At 43.3% G+C, this 16,018-nt stretch overlaps 1 protein-coding gene across 12 annotated transcripts in view; it reads left to right on the top strand.

Moving 5' to 3' along the window:
- CUX1 (cut like homeobox 1) overlaps positions 1-16,018 on the top strand; it is a 267,949-nt gene that overhangs the window by 106,529 nt on the left and 145,402 nt on the right. For all 12 annotated transcript variants that reach the window (XM_038165931.2, XM_038165921.2, XM_038165927.2 and 9 more), the window contains exon 4: positions 13,234-13,312. In XM_038165931.2, the coding sequence (XP_038021859.1) occupies positions 13,234-13,312 (79 nt within the window). The remainder of the gene's footprint in view (positions 1-13,233; positions 13,313-16,018) is intronic.

Genomic DNA, 16,018 nt, shown 5'->3' with positions numbered 1-16,018 from the left:
TTTCTTTGGTTTGTCTTCACACTGCTCCACCGAGAAACATGTGATTAGAGTGATCACAAGTTTAAAAGCCAACTGTTGTTGTTTTGAAGAATTTCTATAGGAAATGGCAGCTGGGCCAATGGCAGGATTGTGGACAGCACTGAGGTACTCACATCACATGAGCGAGGGCCAGCTGGGAGCTGTTGTATTGCCTCTAGGAAAAAGCCACGGATGAAATTTGCAAATTATTTTTCTCTTAACAAAGATGAGTTCTGTGGGTGTGGGGGGGTAGGTTTAGGTTTTAGCTTACACTTTTACATTGCAGAGCCCTACTTCTAAGGTCAGCTGTGTTCCAGCAGCAAAACTTCTTAATTTCTCAGTCTACAGTAAGTTATGAGCTGGTCTTATACTGTTACAGTTCCCATCAGAGCACAGGGAAATTCAGGAGCATGTTTTCAGAAGTCTGCCCAGGGATTTAAGTGCACAACTCCTATTATCTGTAATGAGGGTTGTCTTTCTGATTACTTGTACTTCCTCCTAAATACGTATCTCAAATAGACAATAATTTTTCATCTTAAAAGCAGCGTGGTATTTTTTAGTTTACTATCCAATTTCCCACATACTGCTAGAAATAAATAAATAAACAGGAGAACTTTGTCCTTGATATATCTAATAGCAATTTGTGAGAACAAAGAATGACTTGTGTGAGTCCATTTGCCAATAGAAATTTACACTTTAAAATTGTTCCAAGTGAATTGCAGTGCTCTTAAAACCTTTCCACTTTAGTTTCAAGTTTGCAAAGCACTGACTGAAGTGTATGTACGCTTTCAGTGCTGTTCTATAATGAAGGGAATGTCTGAAGATGAAGCAAGAAACATAAATCAAAATTCTGCTTAGTGAAGGCATATTATCCCATCAGATCTTGCCCGTTGGAGACACTTCACTATCACCTTGGTGTGGTTCACGCACACTCCTCTTGTGCAGATCTGCTTCACCAATGTAAAAGTGAAGTTTATGTTGGTATAAATTCAATCTCATAAATTACAAGGGTAAAATTTGTTGGTAGAAATTTCCTCTTAAGCGAAGCACGAATATGTCACAAGATTGTGCTGCTGAATCTCCTTAGGCAGTGATTCCAGTTTCTGTAGTCTAGACAGGGTTTTAGAAACCTAAAAGAACTGAATTAATTGTGATTGAGCACATAAATGCAGAACAGCTAACTGTCAGTTGTGGTATTTCATTATAGATTTAATTACTGTACCTTGTTTTGGAGACAAATAGGATAGAACAGAGTAGTTCAGTTGGAAGGGACCTTCAAAGTTCATTGAGTCCAACTGCCTGACCTCCTCAGCGCTAATCAAAAGTTAAAGCATATTATTGAGGCATTGTCCAAATGTCTTCTGAACGGACAGGCATGGGGCATCAACCACCTCTCTGGGAAGCCTACTCCAGTGTCTGAGCACCCTCACAGCAAAGAAATGTTTCCTAATGTCTATTCTGAACCTTCCCTGCCATTCCCATATCAGAATCAAAATGCTAAGGGTACCGGTAATTATGCTAAGGATCAGAATACTGAGAATATTAGCCTGTTCTGTTGAGTTATAATTTATTGTTCAGTGTATAGATTTGGCCTCTGTTCGTTGTTAAGACTGGCTTTCTGAAAGATCATGAGATGAATGCTCCAGGTAGGTCAAGAGCAAATTGCCTTCAGTGTATAGAGGCTTTTCTTCATTCTAAACCCACTGGAGTTGCCTCGTCTTACTCTCCCGAGATGGCTCTGCAAGCCATGTAGCTGGGGCAGGTCTTGGTGTCACAGCACAAGTGCTCGAGGACATCTGCAGGGAGGAAGAAGTTGAAACAGGGAGTGATCTGCTGGTAAGAGGTTCCCTGCTTCTGCTACAGACACTTCACAAGTTGCAGCCCCAGTGAAGTATACAAAAAAACAATGACAACAACAAAACCATAAGTATTTAAAATAAAGAGAGGTGAAAGGAAGAGTAGTGAGAATAGATGCCTTCTGCTGGAGAGGAAGTGTCCTGGAGCAGCAGGTAAAGAATATTATTGGAGTGCTCTGGTTCACAGCCCTGTAGGCATTGTGGATGTTCTATAAAACTTCAGGGCACCACCTTCTCATCATTTTTTTCTTGTACAGAAGCTAGGAAAATATGTGCTTGCATGATGCAGCTTCTCCGTCAACCATGTGGTCTCCACTGCATTTTTGCCCCTTGCTTCTATCTGCACCCCATACTGCTGTTGCACCCTTGTCTTGCTCCCTACTGACAGAACTAAGTAGGTGTTTTGGCATGTCAGAGCAATATGAAGTTATCGTGCTGCCCCAGAAGGGAAGCAGGCCTTTGCAGATCCCCCACAGGATGACTCCTTCCATGGGCTCAGGGCACTAGGGAAGGCCAGACGATCAGAAGGCGCAGTTCCCTAACAAACAGAGGTATTTAGGCAGCTTTACATGGCTATCGCTGTCTTCCTGCCTACCTCTGAGCTGCCTCCCCACCTCCTGCCTTCCCTTCACGCTTCTACTCATATGATCCTGTGGAGAGCACAAAGTTTTCTTTTTTTTCCCCTCTTTTTTGCCGGCTTAGTTTTCTGCCAGGTTGGTCACTGACCCAGCTCACTGAGGCTCCTGCTGGCCAGGGGAGAGGCAAGAAGAGCAAAGCCAAGGGCAGGAGGAGTGCAGCCGTGCCAGTGTAGGTTGACTTAAACTGTCCTTGAACTGTACCCTCAGCAAGCCCGACGTGACTTGGAGAGAGGTTAACTTAAGCTTGCATATTTAAATATCCTCCCAAGCATGCTTTATGGGACATCTGCTTGTAAACCTGTGGCTAGTTCACTTTTTAAAATAAATACACTGATCACTTCAGCCAAATTCTCTTCTCAGCTTGAACACGGATATTGATACCTCATGCCCCACTCTGTGTACTCCCTTTGTATAGTATGTTCACAGGTAAAAAACAAAACAAACAAAAACCGTAAGATTCCATATTCCGGGGATATTTATCTCAATCAAAAGAAATTGCAAATGAAACTGTTCCACTTATCAAATCTGCAGTTTCCATTAGTTTTTGGAAATAAGTTTTTTGGGAGGTACGGATGTTGGTGCTTTAAGTAAGTGTGGGTTTTTTATGATGACAGTTAAAGTAAAGCATTATGAAATGAATTTTAATGTGCTACAAATTTAAAATTGCATTCCTAGTGCAATGTGAAACCCTACTAATTCATCATTGATAATTTCAATGTAGTACTTTGTCCTTGTTTAGGATTTTAATGGAAATTGAATGCTTTTTTTTTTTTTTTAACGAATAGACTATTATGTCTGATAGAAAGCTGATAACGTTGTCCTTTTGATTTCTGTGGGTAGCTTTTCTAACTTTCCTGCAAGGTTTAAGGCATAGAGGGTATAAATAGCTTATTTGGGAGCAAGACGGTTAGAACTCACTAACTTGAGGTGTAAAATTCCTAACATTTCTGTCTTGAATCTCATTTTTTGTTTGCTTATCATTAACCCAAGGATGCATCTTATTAATGGTTTGCTCACAGTATGCTGGGCTAAATGCAGGACAGAATCAGAAGGGCTTAAGAGCTTTATCATTCAATCATAAAATCATTATCTATCGTTTCCAAGTTGGCAAGCAACCACCTCAGTAAGCTGTGCTCAAACCCACTGGGTCATTGTGCATTATCACGTTTACGTGAGCCGTTGGGCATTTGTATGAGAAATCTTAAAAATAAAACTTTATGTTCTTGGGCTATGTTAATTCACAAGGCTGAAGCTGTGGTATGGAAATCTAATGTCTGAATCCGTATTTGTGAAGTCATCAAATAGATATTTTAAGGCTGGGAAAGGATTTCCTGAGGTCATTAGCATTCTTTTCATGTGGCATAGCAGTACTGTCCAACAGTAATGCAGTAATCCCTCATTTGGAGAACCCTTTAAGGCACATACTCCGAAACAACACGCTAGGCTTCGTTTCTGTGAAATCCATTTCTCATTTTCTTCTCACAAAGCAAGTACTTTTAAGAGTGCTCCCGTTCTGATGAGACCACTCTGGCTCCCCACTTAGCTGAATTGCTCTTTAAACTATTAATTTGGTCAGCAGAGTAATTTAATAATTTTCCATATGCAGGCAACAGAAGCTGAAAATCTGTTTGGTGTGCTGGAACTACTAATCATGCCTTTGAAGGAGGGCTTTAATAATGCGTGTGTGTGCCTGAAGAACTTTGGACACGCTTTCCTTCTGCATTTTGGAAGGAGTTATTCCTGAGCTGATACCCTGATGCCCCCCTCTCCCCCTTTTAATTTCCTTATGTTAAATTTACAAACCTAATTAATACAATTTCTTTCCTGTAGGTTCACTCCATGATGGCTCAATTAGAGTAGCAGTAGAACTGTGGTTCAATATTCAGGCCAGCTTCATAATTGAAAACACATTTTCTTCTCAAAAGCTGCAGCTGGTTTGGTTCTGCTCATGCAGAAAAGGATATAACCTTGCATAACATAGGAAATGAACGGTTGAGAGAGAAGCCAAATTCAATTTCAGTCAGATATTTTGAGGATAAGTCCATGATCTATGGAAGCAAGGGAATGAAAAGTGTGTGTATGTGGAAAGCAGCGTATTCAGCACTCTATTAATCACGGCTAGCCTGGGTGCTGTTGTGTGCTGTTGCGTTAGCGCTGATTCGAGTACAGAGGCTGGAGAGCAGCCAAGCACTCCAGAAGTTAACCTCTTAAAGACCCTGAGCTGCTTTCTGTTGAATAAATGTAATTTTGTGGTCAGAAATAAATGCTTGTGATGTAGCAGGAGCTTTGAAAACAACAGCGTGGCAAAGCTATTACAAATTGCTCTGTGTTGTGGAAGTCAACAGCATACATCAAAATTCAGAGCTCGCATCAAGCCGAGCCCGGCCCGGAGCCTCGCCACTCTTCAATGAAAGTCCCATTAAACCACTCCATGTAACAAAATGGAGTAAATCTGGTCTTTTTGGTGGGTAATTGTTGTCTTTCAGCATCCACTCCGCAGGGCGGGGGTGGTGGGTAATTTCCTTTGTATAAGGGGAGCACGGGGACTGTGCCTTCGTGTCGGTGCTGTTGGGGAGGGCGCAGGCGTGCCCGGTGTGCTTTTTGGGGTATCAGCAGCTCGGCAGCATTTCATCTCTGTTTACACATGTGTGCAAATGCTTATTTATTTATATATGTTTGGCTTGATTGCAGTTTAAACAACAGGAAGGTGATTTAAATATACGTAGTTGAGCATCTCCAAGGCAGATGCAGTCTCCCTGGTGAGCGTGGAGGGTGCCTGCTGCCGCAAGGGTCAGAAATCTCCCTGAGGGAAGAGACATTTTAACTCCAGACCAAGGGGCAGAACTGCAGCAATTCTCAAACTGCAGAAATTCAGCTATTGGGATAACAGATGAAGTCCCAAAGCTAAGGTATGCCAGCCAAACACATACCAGCACCAGGCACCTTTCCGAGGCTCTTGCAGGTTCATCTCCATCCCGTCTGGTGTGCAGGCAAGTCGTACAGAAACAGCCATCACTACAGGGGTAACCTGGGGGGGGGATCAACCCAAATCCTCTTATTTTTATGTAAGTGACAACGTGCTGAAATTCCTGTTGGCAGCTGGTGGGCTGTCTATATTAAGGCCCGCTATGCCGCTGCCACGCATTTGGGTGAAATGCTAACAGTGGTGGGAAACTATTTATGCAAAATTCAGATAGGCAGCACTGTTTCAGTTCGCAGTGTCAGAAGTATCTTCTCATCCTTAAAAAAAAAAAAAAAAAAAGAAAAAAAAAAAGAGTTTGAAGTGTGCTGGAAGGAATGGGGATGGGAGCGCTGTGCAGGGCGCGGTATTCTGCTGAGTGTCATCATAATCCAGTCCCTGCTTCTCCAAATACAGAATTATTCCTGTATTTATTGCAGAATTACTACAAGGCTTAATACAGGCCAGTGTCTGTTTTTGCCTTGCTGTAATAAAGCAGCAGTGATTTGTAAGAGGGCAGCTCAGTATAAAATATGAGCAAAAGATTGCATTTTGGTATTTATGCACAGGTAGATTTGCACAAAGGCAGTTAATGAGCTCGTGGCTGCAAGGATTCCTCTGCCCTATTTTTTAAAATACATGAAGAAAAGCTTGGGTCATTTCAAGGGAGAAAAGCGATTGTGGGGTCTAGACCACTGCTTATTGTAGAGGAAGGAGGAGAGGCTGATGGGCAGATGAAAGCAGCCACTTGCTTTCCTGCCGGGAGGCTGGAGGTGAAGGGGGATGGCACGGGCTGTCACCGCTTTCTCTCCTTCCTGCCCTGTCCCCCTTCTGCTGCATTGTGTGCCAAGCTTGCCCGTGAGCTCCTCAGGAGCAGATGTCCTCCATCCCACCCCGTGCTTGTGCACAACAGTGAGGATCAAACACAGCAAGTTCTTACATCTCCCAGGTTAGCAGCATGCAGCAAATAATGTTGATCCCTTTGCTAGAAGGGTGTTCTTAAGGTGTGCGGGCTGTAAGGAAGCCAGTGTCCCTGGCTGGAGGTTGTGTGGTGCTGGCACCCCTTCCCCTCCCATTGCTCCCCAGCTGAGACCCAGACAAGAGCACAGCTCTGGTGCCCTCAGCAGCAGCTCAGCACCCCCAGGGTGCCCTGGACACAGCCACTGTCCTCAGAGGACACATCCCATGGAGCTGCCGACTGCCAGCGCTGGAGGTGCTGGGTGTCCCTGGGGAGTGCAGCACACAGCTGGTAATTACAGCTGCTTTATTGCCTCGCCTTGGAAGAATTGAGCTTCTGTCACATTCACCTGCAAAGTGGCTTTTTTTCCTCCTTGCTTCCTGACATGTTTGGCTTTTTTTTCCAGCACTTTGACCCTCCTTTTGCCACCCACGTTTTCACATTGTGGTTCCGTGCTGTACCAGCCCATGGCAGCACGGGGTTGCCGCAGGCAAGTGTCCTCGCCCCAGCCCGGGGTGCCCACCTCCTGCTTGTGCTGAGTCTAGCAAATGCACAGGATGAGTCAGTTCAGCTCGCCGACACGGTGGAAAATAAATTCTTTCTCTCCTTCGTTGCTTAGTTTTTCATCGAGTCAGTGAGCTGAATCATGCTACAAGACTGTGATCGCTGGATCTGATGCAAGAGGAGCGAGAGCTGGTGGCCCGAGGCAGGAGGAGGGAGCCGGGCTGCTCCATTTGGTGCTTGCCCTAGAGATGGATGAGGAGCAGAGTGAGAGCATAAACTGAGAAACGCTGCTCAGAAACGCCCGGAGAAGTGTGGAGGAAGACATGCAGGTTACAGAAGGATCCAGGAGAGGTTCAGCAATCGTAGCAGACCCACCACTGCAGTGATCTGAAGGCAGGGTGGCAAATAGTAAAAGCTATTTAAACAAAGCTGTCATTCTGCTGTCAATGTCTTGAGGCACATGTTGGGCTGGGCTGTTTTACTGGGAAGGAAGATCAAAGACTGGAATAGCAGCAAGAAGCTGTCCTGTGAGAATGAGGGAGCTGAGCTTTCCTCAGGGGATGGCAGCGTTGTTTGTCTGGGAAAATCAGGATTTATCTGGGCACAAAAGGAAGAAAAGGTTTCAAGGGTTCAAGGTTGCAGCTGTTTCACAGTAGAGGGAAGTAGGATTGAAAAGTTGAAGGATTTCAGTCCCTCTTGAAGCTCTCTTGTTAACTTGAGGTTAAACCAACCAGCTGGCGAGGTGCCGTGCTTGTCCCTTGCTCTTCCCAGGTAGCGTAGCTGTGCACGGCACCCACAGCTTTGTTAAACAGATTGGAATTGTAGCCGCTGTAAGGTCCTACTTTCCTTAAAGAATTTATAGCACAGCTAAAACACATGCCATATGCTTTAAGCAGCTGCACAGGAATCATTTCTTTTTAATTTTGCTTCAGAAATCTTTTAATTGTAGCAGAGAAGAAAAAAAAACGTATTTCTAATTTTTCTTCTGTCAGCTGCAAAAACTCTAACTGGGCTCTATTTTTACTAGTTTTCTGTGTAGATACCTGTTGGTACAAAGAAAGGGAAATCAAGCCAACTGCAGATATACACCGCGTGCTCCCCAATACGCACGCAGTGTGTTGTAGAGCTGTTACGGTGCACCACCTTAGCAGCTGATGTACTGTTTTATGTGAGAGAGCAGCTAAGCTCTATTGTAATGGCTTAAAAGAAAGAATTATGTCATTGTGTAGCGCTAATAATGCTTGCTATATCCACCACTTGATTCCAAGGCAGCTATTCAAGAATATGGCTTAAAATAATGTTACGTTAATGAGTTGTTATCATGCTTTTCCCTTTGTTTAATATGTTTCTTACAATTCTTAATGGCACTTAGGTAGCTCAAAGAAATTGAAGACAAATGAAAAAGCTTGGCAATGCAAAACAATACAAGGAAAGATGTGTAGGGGAGCTCTGTGTGCAGAGGGGGCTGCGTGTCTCTCGTTCAGGCATCTATTTAGTTTAAAATTGGAACGGCAATATAAATTCCTGTTTAAATGGTTTATTTTTTCTTGGTAAGTTGGTTCCAGATTGGGTGCAGGACAGTACAAGTTAGCATCCTTCTTGTTGAGGTCATTAGTGAGAGTGAGGATTGCAACTGAAGAGCAATGCTGGTAAATAGAAGAGTCAGGACTACAAAATCCATGTGTGAATGCTTGTGTTTGAGACTTGTGGTATGTGTGTACAAGTTAATTGTGCTTCAAGGAAATCACTAATTCTTAGGTAATGCCACACCAACACCAAAACCACGTGATCCTTCACTGAGCAGTTGTTGGCATGTTGAGCTGTATAAAACCAAAATGAAAACAAAACCCCAGCAATGCAGAATGAGCCAGGTAGAAGGAACTCATCGTGGCCATGTGCTGGTCGCAGTGTCTGCAAACGTGTTAACGTCCTGGTACCCGTGAGTTGGGAGAATTGAAGTGTCGATGCAGAACACGTTGGCACCTGGCAGCTCCAGCTTCCTAGCAAAGAGTTTGACCTCCCTGCTTTGCTTTCACTCTGAACACAGCCGCTCAGCCTGCCTGGCTGCGGTGGCAGAGCAGGAACCGTGCAGCTTCTGCGGATCTGCCTGCTGAGCCCAGGTGATCTGTGGTGCAGTAGGCATCAGACTTTAATTAACGTTGAAATTTCTTGGCGCACAAAGCGTGACAGATTCCAAAATAAAGCCACGGGTTTTGCTTTCATCTTTTTGAATTTGTCTGTACGGAGCTAAAACAGAGGGAGTTAATGTTCATATGAAACTGCATTCGGCATCTTCCCTGACATACGCGGCCAGATTTATGGTGCTTACCTAAATGTGGAGACAAAACTGCTGATTTCATTGATGATGATTAGATTTTAGCCAGGTGTAGCTGATAAGAGACTGACCAAGCCCCCCTGAAATCGTCTGTCCGTGCTATCAAAGCAGCATGGCAGCAGTGCTGGGCAGCCTGCTGCTGTTCTGCCCGTGGAAAATGGGAGCAGAGCAAGGAGCAGACAAGCTGGAGAGAGATGGTTTTGGAGGGGAAGGTGTCTTTTAGCCTCGGGGAACGACTCGGTACTTAGGGCAACAACTCATGAAAGCACTTGACCTGGAAAAATAAGGTGGATGAAGGGAGGGCGGCTCTCAAACGAGCGTCTTGCTGCTCTGCTGAGATTGTGAAGATGAAGGGTGTGCGAAGGAGGGAGGATTCCTCGTGTCTCATTTCTGTTATCTCAGTGTAGCTCCAATGGTATTATCAAGACAAATAGTATGCCAAAACTTAAAAGTGAACATATGTTTATGGGGGTGGTGGGGAATACAGAGGTCACTGTTGTTTCTTTCTGGTATGAGAAGACATAATGGGGCCTGGTTTAGATAAATTAAGATGTGGAGCTAAGCTCGTGTCAAGACTACCCTAGTGTGATTATAAGTTGACTTCTTTCTGGGTCCCTCAAGTTTTTAGAGTCAAATAAAAATGTTCAGCAAGAGTTTTATAATATATTCACTGACTGTTTTAGTGTGATCTGATTGCAGCTGATCCTTGTTGGCTCCTGAACCAATTTTACTTTGATTTGAAAAATTTTCAGTGAAATCCCAAATGCTTATTTCCATGTCATTTCAGCGCTCTGTTTCCTTTGTCTCTGGACTTTATTTATATCTTGCTGTTTTGATGACCTTCTCATCCCATATTTCCCCTTACACAGCTGGAAACTGGCATACTTAATTCTTTTTTATTCTAGTTAAAGTCATCATGGTGCTTTGGTTAAAACTATATTTTAAGATACAGAATAGCTGCAGAGCTCATTTTTAACAGAATTTTAACCCAGGCAGCTTGATTGATTTTTTTTAACTACTTAAACATAAAAAAAATCTTTCTGCTTGGTAGGATTGTTTGGAGTTCAGGCTCTGAATTTTGGGAGGAAAAAAAAAAGATGTGAAAGTTCTGGTGATTTACAAACTGCTGCCATCAGAGCGTCTCTGATGTCCTTGGAATACGGTGTTTCAATTCTGTTTTATACTTCAATCACTATATAACTGGCGAGTGGTGAATAAACCATACTTCTTGTAATATTTAGGGAGAACATAAGTACTAATGCCCTTTATTAAAATGTAAGAAGCTGTAATAGGAAAACAAATCCATTCAGTTATTTCACAGAAATAGAAATGCGTTTATTTTAAAAGCCTTGTTTTTCCTAGAAGGGGCAAATGAATTTTTCAAAATACAGTAAAGAATGAGTTCTGTGATGCTAATCGTCTTTAATAATAGTAATTTAAATTTGGCTGTACTGTGCTGAGCAGCAGCGAGAGAAAATTGTACGTGGGAACGCTGAAGTCCAGAAGTCTAACATATGGTGTGCTTTGGCCTTCAAAGTCTGTCTTCATGTACCCATGAAATATCTCAACTGCAGAAGCCTTTCTGATGGCTGCCCCCTCCTTTCTCGCCCGCTCGCTCGCGGTGGCTGATACTCTCGAGCATGGTTTGCACTACCCGGTGCTTCTCTGGCTCTGGCAGTTTGTTCCACATTCTAATTTCAAATACTCTTTGTGTGAAAATGTTCCGAGTTACTTCTGTTCTCGTTCCCTAATGAGCATCGGTCCATCTGTGATTGCTTGAATTCCGATTAATAAACGCGTTATTCACAACCATCAATCCCTCGCTGTCCAGCACGTCGCATCACACGGCGGCTGAGGTCCCGGCGCCTTCCCGGTGCTTTCGTGGTGCACTCTGACAAAGAGCACGGCCAGTGTGTCCTGGGACCCGGGGTCTGCTCTCCAGATCCACATCATTTTGGCCTATGCTGCTTGCTTGTCATCTCCCCAGTACTTTATTTTTAAATTTATAAGAATAGGTCATGGTTCAGTCATGGTACACCTCAGTTAAATTGCCTAAATGAATCCAGCCTTTGGGGGCTGTAAGTGAAGAAGGAATTCGGTTTGCTTCTCCTACTACAGCCTTGGCTCATGCTGAAGTAACTCGTCCCTTCACCACCTCTCACCATCTCTCTCCAGATTTCGTTGGGGCTGCCAAACGCTGTGCAGATGCCTTTGCCGTCCTTACTTTTCTCCTTGACCCCTCTCCTCAAGCGTTTCCTCAGTTTATACATTGTGTGTTGTGCTTCTGTGTAATTTTACAATTGGCCTCGTACTTCAGCTTTCTGGCCTTGATCCCCTCCATGCCGGTCTCCGCCAGCCACGTAGAGCCACAAGACTGAACGTAAGCCCCGTGCAGGTGCTGCTCCTGCGCGCTTCTTCACACCCATCTCCTCCATGACTTCCATCAGCCGTGTTGCAGGCTGCTCCCCCCGGATCCTTCCCTTCCCAAGGCGCTCTGGCAGCAGGCAAACAGCCACAGCACCGGGCTGACCCAGCAGCGCCCTGCGCTTATCTCTCCTCCTCCCCGCGCCGTTTCCTTGCCCTGGCACCCTGTGCTTCCTGCGCCAGAGCTCCCCGCGAGCCGGCGCGGCAGGTCGGGCTGCAGCCTGCCTTCCCTCCCTGCAGCCCTCCCTCCTGTATAATAAAATATCAGATACTTTCCTGAAATGCAGATACAGTAAACTCTCCCCATTGTTCCTGCCTTATCTACCGAATCAATAAAGTGGTTAAAGAATTCAAGGACGTTTTTCAGACAGGACCTTCCTTTTTTAGTACATGTTGACGTACGCACCTTTAAATGGTTTCATAATATTAACTGCTTTTCAAATACACAGAAGAATTGGTATCAGGCCTTTGTATCTGTAGTTCTTCAGATCCTTCCTTGCTTTTTATTAAAACATGGGAACGATAATCTGCATGCTTTTAGTTTCCTGATTTCGGTAAACTGCTGGAGAGCTCTGCCAGGCTTTCCTGCTTCCCTTTCTGTCCCTTTCTGCTTTGGCATAGTAATTCAATGGGCTGAGTCCTGGGTGGGTTTGTGTGGTTTTTGTCAATATTTAGTAATCGTAAATCCTCTGTTTTCCAGTACGTTAGGAAAACACTCTTGCCAAAAAAAAAAAAAAAAAAAAGTTGCTGTGGAATTATTCTCAGAGCTATAAAGCTGCCTTTCCTTTTAAAATGAAATTTTTAGAGGAAAATACAGATTTAGAGAAAATAATAGCTTGTGGGAGGCAGTATTTTCCCTCACCTGGGCAGGCAGCTTCTCAGATTAGTGCTGTATGTATTAATACAAAACAAGAACAGAAACTAGTCAGAGCAGCCCGTCTCCAGCTCAGCAGTGCAAGGCAGCACAGCCTTCACGGTCTGTGCTTTAAGCTTTAGCAGAAAATGCATTTGCATGTAGAAGATTCAGAGATTTAGTATTAAGTATCAGAGGGTACCCAAAAGTACAGCTTTTCATCTTCTCACAGGCTTAGTGGAAATAACAGAAAAATATGTTTCCTACAATAAAGGCAGAGCGTGATGTCCGAAGTACATGCGGTTCCCATTTGTTGTGTTAGATCTTAGTAAGTGGTAAAAGAAAAGTTTTTGAGAAGAATGCCTGTCTGCCAAGTGCCTGGCTTTCTTTTTTTTTTCTTTTTTTTTTTTTAAGATTTAAAATAACGAATGATAATAGGCAATAGTGTTCATAAAAATATCAATGCTTCCTATTGTGCTGAAACAGGACTTTAAATTACATTAAGTACAGACTTACCAGAAATACTCTTATAAGGCTGCTTCTATAGGAGCTGTACACAGGAGACTTAAGTTCCCTCTTTATGTATTAACTAATTTTATATGAAATATTTCCATTTATTTTTATAGCTCTGACTACAGGAGTTGTATTGGAATAAATCTAAAGCCTTCTTTTCTCATCACCCCTTTAGATTGACGCATTGGGTAAAAGAAGCAAAGAAGCAGAGGCAGCCTTCTTGAATGTTTATAAGAGATTAATTGATGTTCCAGGTAAGCAAATTATTTATGTATTCTGATATTCTCGTGGTTTATTTTGGTGTGAATGCTGCTTGGCATTTTTCTACCTTTGCTAAGTTAAATATGAGTAATGCTTTTATTCTGAAACCAATATGCTCTAATATTATTTCTAATGGAAGAAACTATAGCTAAGGCACGCTTCATGACTTCTTAAAACTGTTCATTGACTTTACATTTTAATGTTTGTATGAATCGATTAATATTAATACAGTATTGTGTGATTCTGAGTAATTTATTTATTAGAGAGTCCACTCTAACAAAATAGATACATCTTGAAACTTCATCAGGGTGAGGCGATGCTTGTACCCTGAAGGACAGAGAAAATTCCTCATCCTTTGAAGAAGGAAAAAAAAAAAAGCCTGAATAGTTGCTTGCAAAGGCCAGTTGCTTTGCTCCTATTCATTTGTGAAGAGAAGAAACACTTTGGATACTGAAAAGTAAATCACTACCAAATTTCAATTCTGTTCAGCCTAAGCGTGATCATAAATTTTATGCAAAGGCTTTTCCTGTGTGTATTTTCAACTTTGCTTTATGTTTGTCAGCACAAGTTTCCGTATCATTTCTTTTTGCATTCTTTGGGAGTTGATTTTTTTTTGTTTGTTAGTTTTCCCCAATGTTAGAGATGTTGCTGTCTGTCAAAGATGAGAGGGAGTTATGAGTCCAGGTCCTCGGGTCTAAATCCTGCCTGGGCTGAGCTGTTGGCATATGGCAGAGTCTGTGTATGATTCTGTACTTTCATAAATGTGGACATTATATATCTCTCTCTGTGTGTTATATTCAATATACTTATCTCAAAGAGGTTTTGAGGTACAAACAATACATCTAAGGGCTTTTAAGTTCTCATTGCGAAGCACACACTGGTCTTTACCTTTTAAGGAACGTACTTCATGCACACTTCAAACCAAAATGAATTTTTTAATGTTTTGTTTACAGCTTAAGTGGTTAAAAGGTCAGTGTTTTTCAGAAGCTAGTCAGCACTAATGTATGTATTTTTCCTGCTTTTGCCCAGTGGCCAGTACCTGCTGTGCTATGTGTGGTGTACATGAAGCGATGCAGAGGCTTACAGTGCTTGTCCTCAACCACAGTTGCCCCAGCAATGTTGATTTTTCAGTTATTTGGCCATGGCCTGGAGTTTTCATCGACTTGTTTCCTGCTCATTGTAACCATTCTTAGGTGAATAGCTCCACTTGCACATCTGCCTGTGCCACAGGAGGTGGCTGACATCTCGGAGCAGCTCCATGCATCGGACGGCTTATGTCGAGGTGTGCAGCAGGGCACAGGATGGGCTTTGTGTAGGAAACTCCTCCATGAAAGCACCCCCAGCAGACCCACAGCCTGCCAACCCACCACGTAGTGCTGCAGAAAGGAGCTGTAGCCTTTCCATCTCCATCTAAACCCACCCAGGATGCTTTTTTGTTTCCTGCCATAGCTTGGGAGGCGGGTCAGTTTGACGTCTAGTGCTCTGAGAGTGGTAGCGTCAAACCAGAACTGCATGGGTCTCTGTGGATGCTCTCATGCAGAGGCTTTTTTTCTGAAGCCTTGTGTCATCACAGGTGCTGAGATTTGAATAGCAAAGTCAAGAGTAAAGCATGGTGGGGAAGGCAGGACATACATCCCATGCTGTAGGATCTGAATCGTGAGAGGCGCCTTTGTAAGAGAATTTTCTCCTTAATTTGCAAGAGCAAAATTTGCACCCCTTTGTCCACAGTCACAATCTCTCCCTTGTCCAGCCTTCCCCTGTGTGTGCCTTATGTTAAGTGTCAGAGAAATATTTCTTTGAGATTCTGACTCCATGTAAAACGTTCAGCCTGGCTAGGTTGTGAGTGCAATGGTGTCTGTGGGATTAGAAATATCTACAGGTCTGAGTCCCACGTCAGGGCTGCAGGCCTCAGAGGCACACGAAGAGCATGCCAGTGCTGTTAAAAGCAAATTCCAGATTCTCCAGAAGTCCGGCCAGTCTCCGTAGCTGCATGCAGGGTAGCCAGTACTCGCAGTTTACAACAAGGAACGTAACAGAAAGGAAAATCACCATTAGGGATGGATCGCACTGGTGTTTGTCACGGCGTGGCGGGGCTTGGCCATATGCACTCACAGTGCGTGTGGTGGTGGCTTTGTGCTTTCATTATATATAGTCTTCTACATTCGGTGTATCTTCATGGTGGGCTTTCCTTTATAGGAGCCACCAGTATTAATTTATCACACGTGCTGTTCTGCCTCTCTGTGGCTTACATATCTTTTGACCTGTCCATTTGGTATTTCAAATATTTAGGTACGCTTTTAGCTCTGAAATCCTGCGATGTTTTCTTTTCAGTGCAAGAAGGGAGCTATGATGTTTTGAGAAAGCTATGACTGGAATGCTGCAGAGTGGTTATTTAGCATTAAGCATCACTGTTACATGACAAGGGTGCAATTTTATCAGACGTTCAATATCCTTTATAGGACCATATAATAATTGCAGCTGAAGTCTAATTCCCAGCAGCCGATTTTATGGTTCTTGAGGAAAGCATGTATTCCTCTCTTCGGTAATAATGTGCACACTTTATATAATTAAAAAGGACTTCTATTTTAATTTTAGTATAAAATGATCTGTATTGAAACCCTGGCTACGGTGCTTTGTGGATTCAGCTAAGCTTAATGATTTTCTTTCCTGACTTGACCAGAGTTTTCACTCAGGCTCTC

The sequence above is a fragment of the Anas platyrhynchos genome, chromosome 20, assembly GCF_047663525.1.
Source record: "Anas platyrhynchos isolate ZD024472 breed Pekin duck chromosome 20, IASCAAS_PekinDuck_T2T, whole genome shotgun sequence".
Taxonomy (NCBI): Eukaryota; Metazoa; Chordata; class Aves; order Anseriformes; family Anatidae; genus Anas; species Anas platyrhynchos.
Note: the sequence above shows the minus strand (reverse complement) of the source record. Positions and strands in the feature narration are given on the sequence as shown.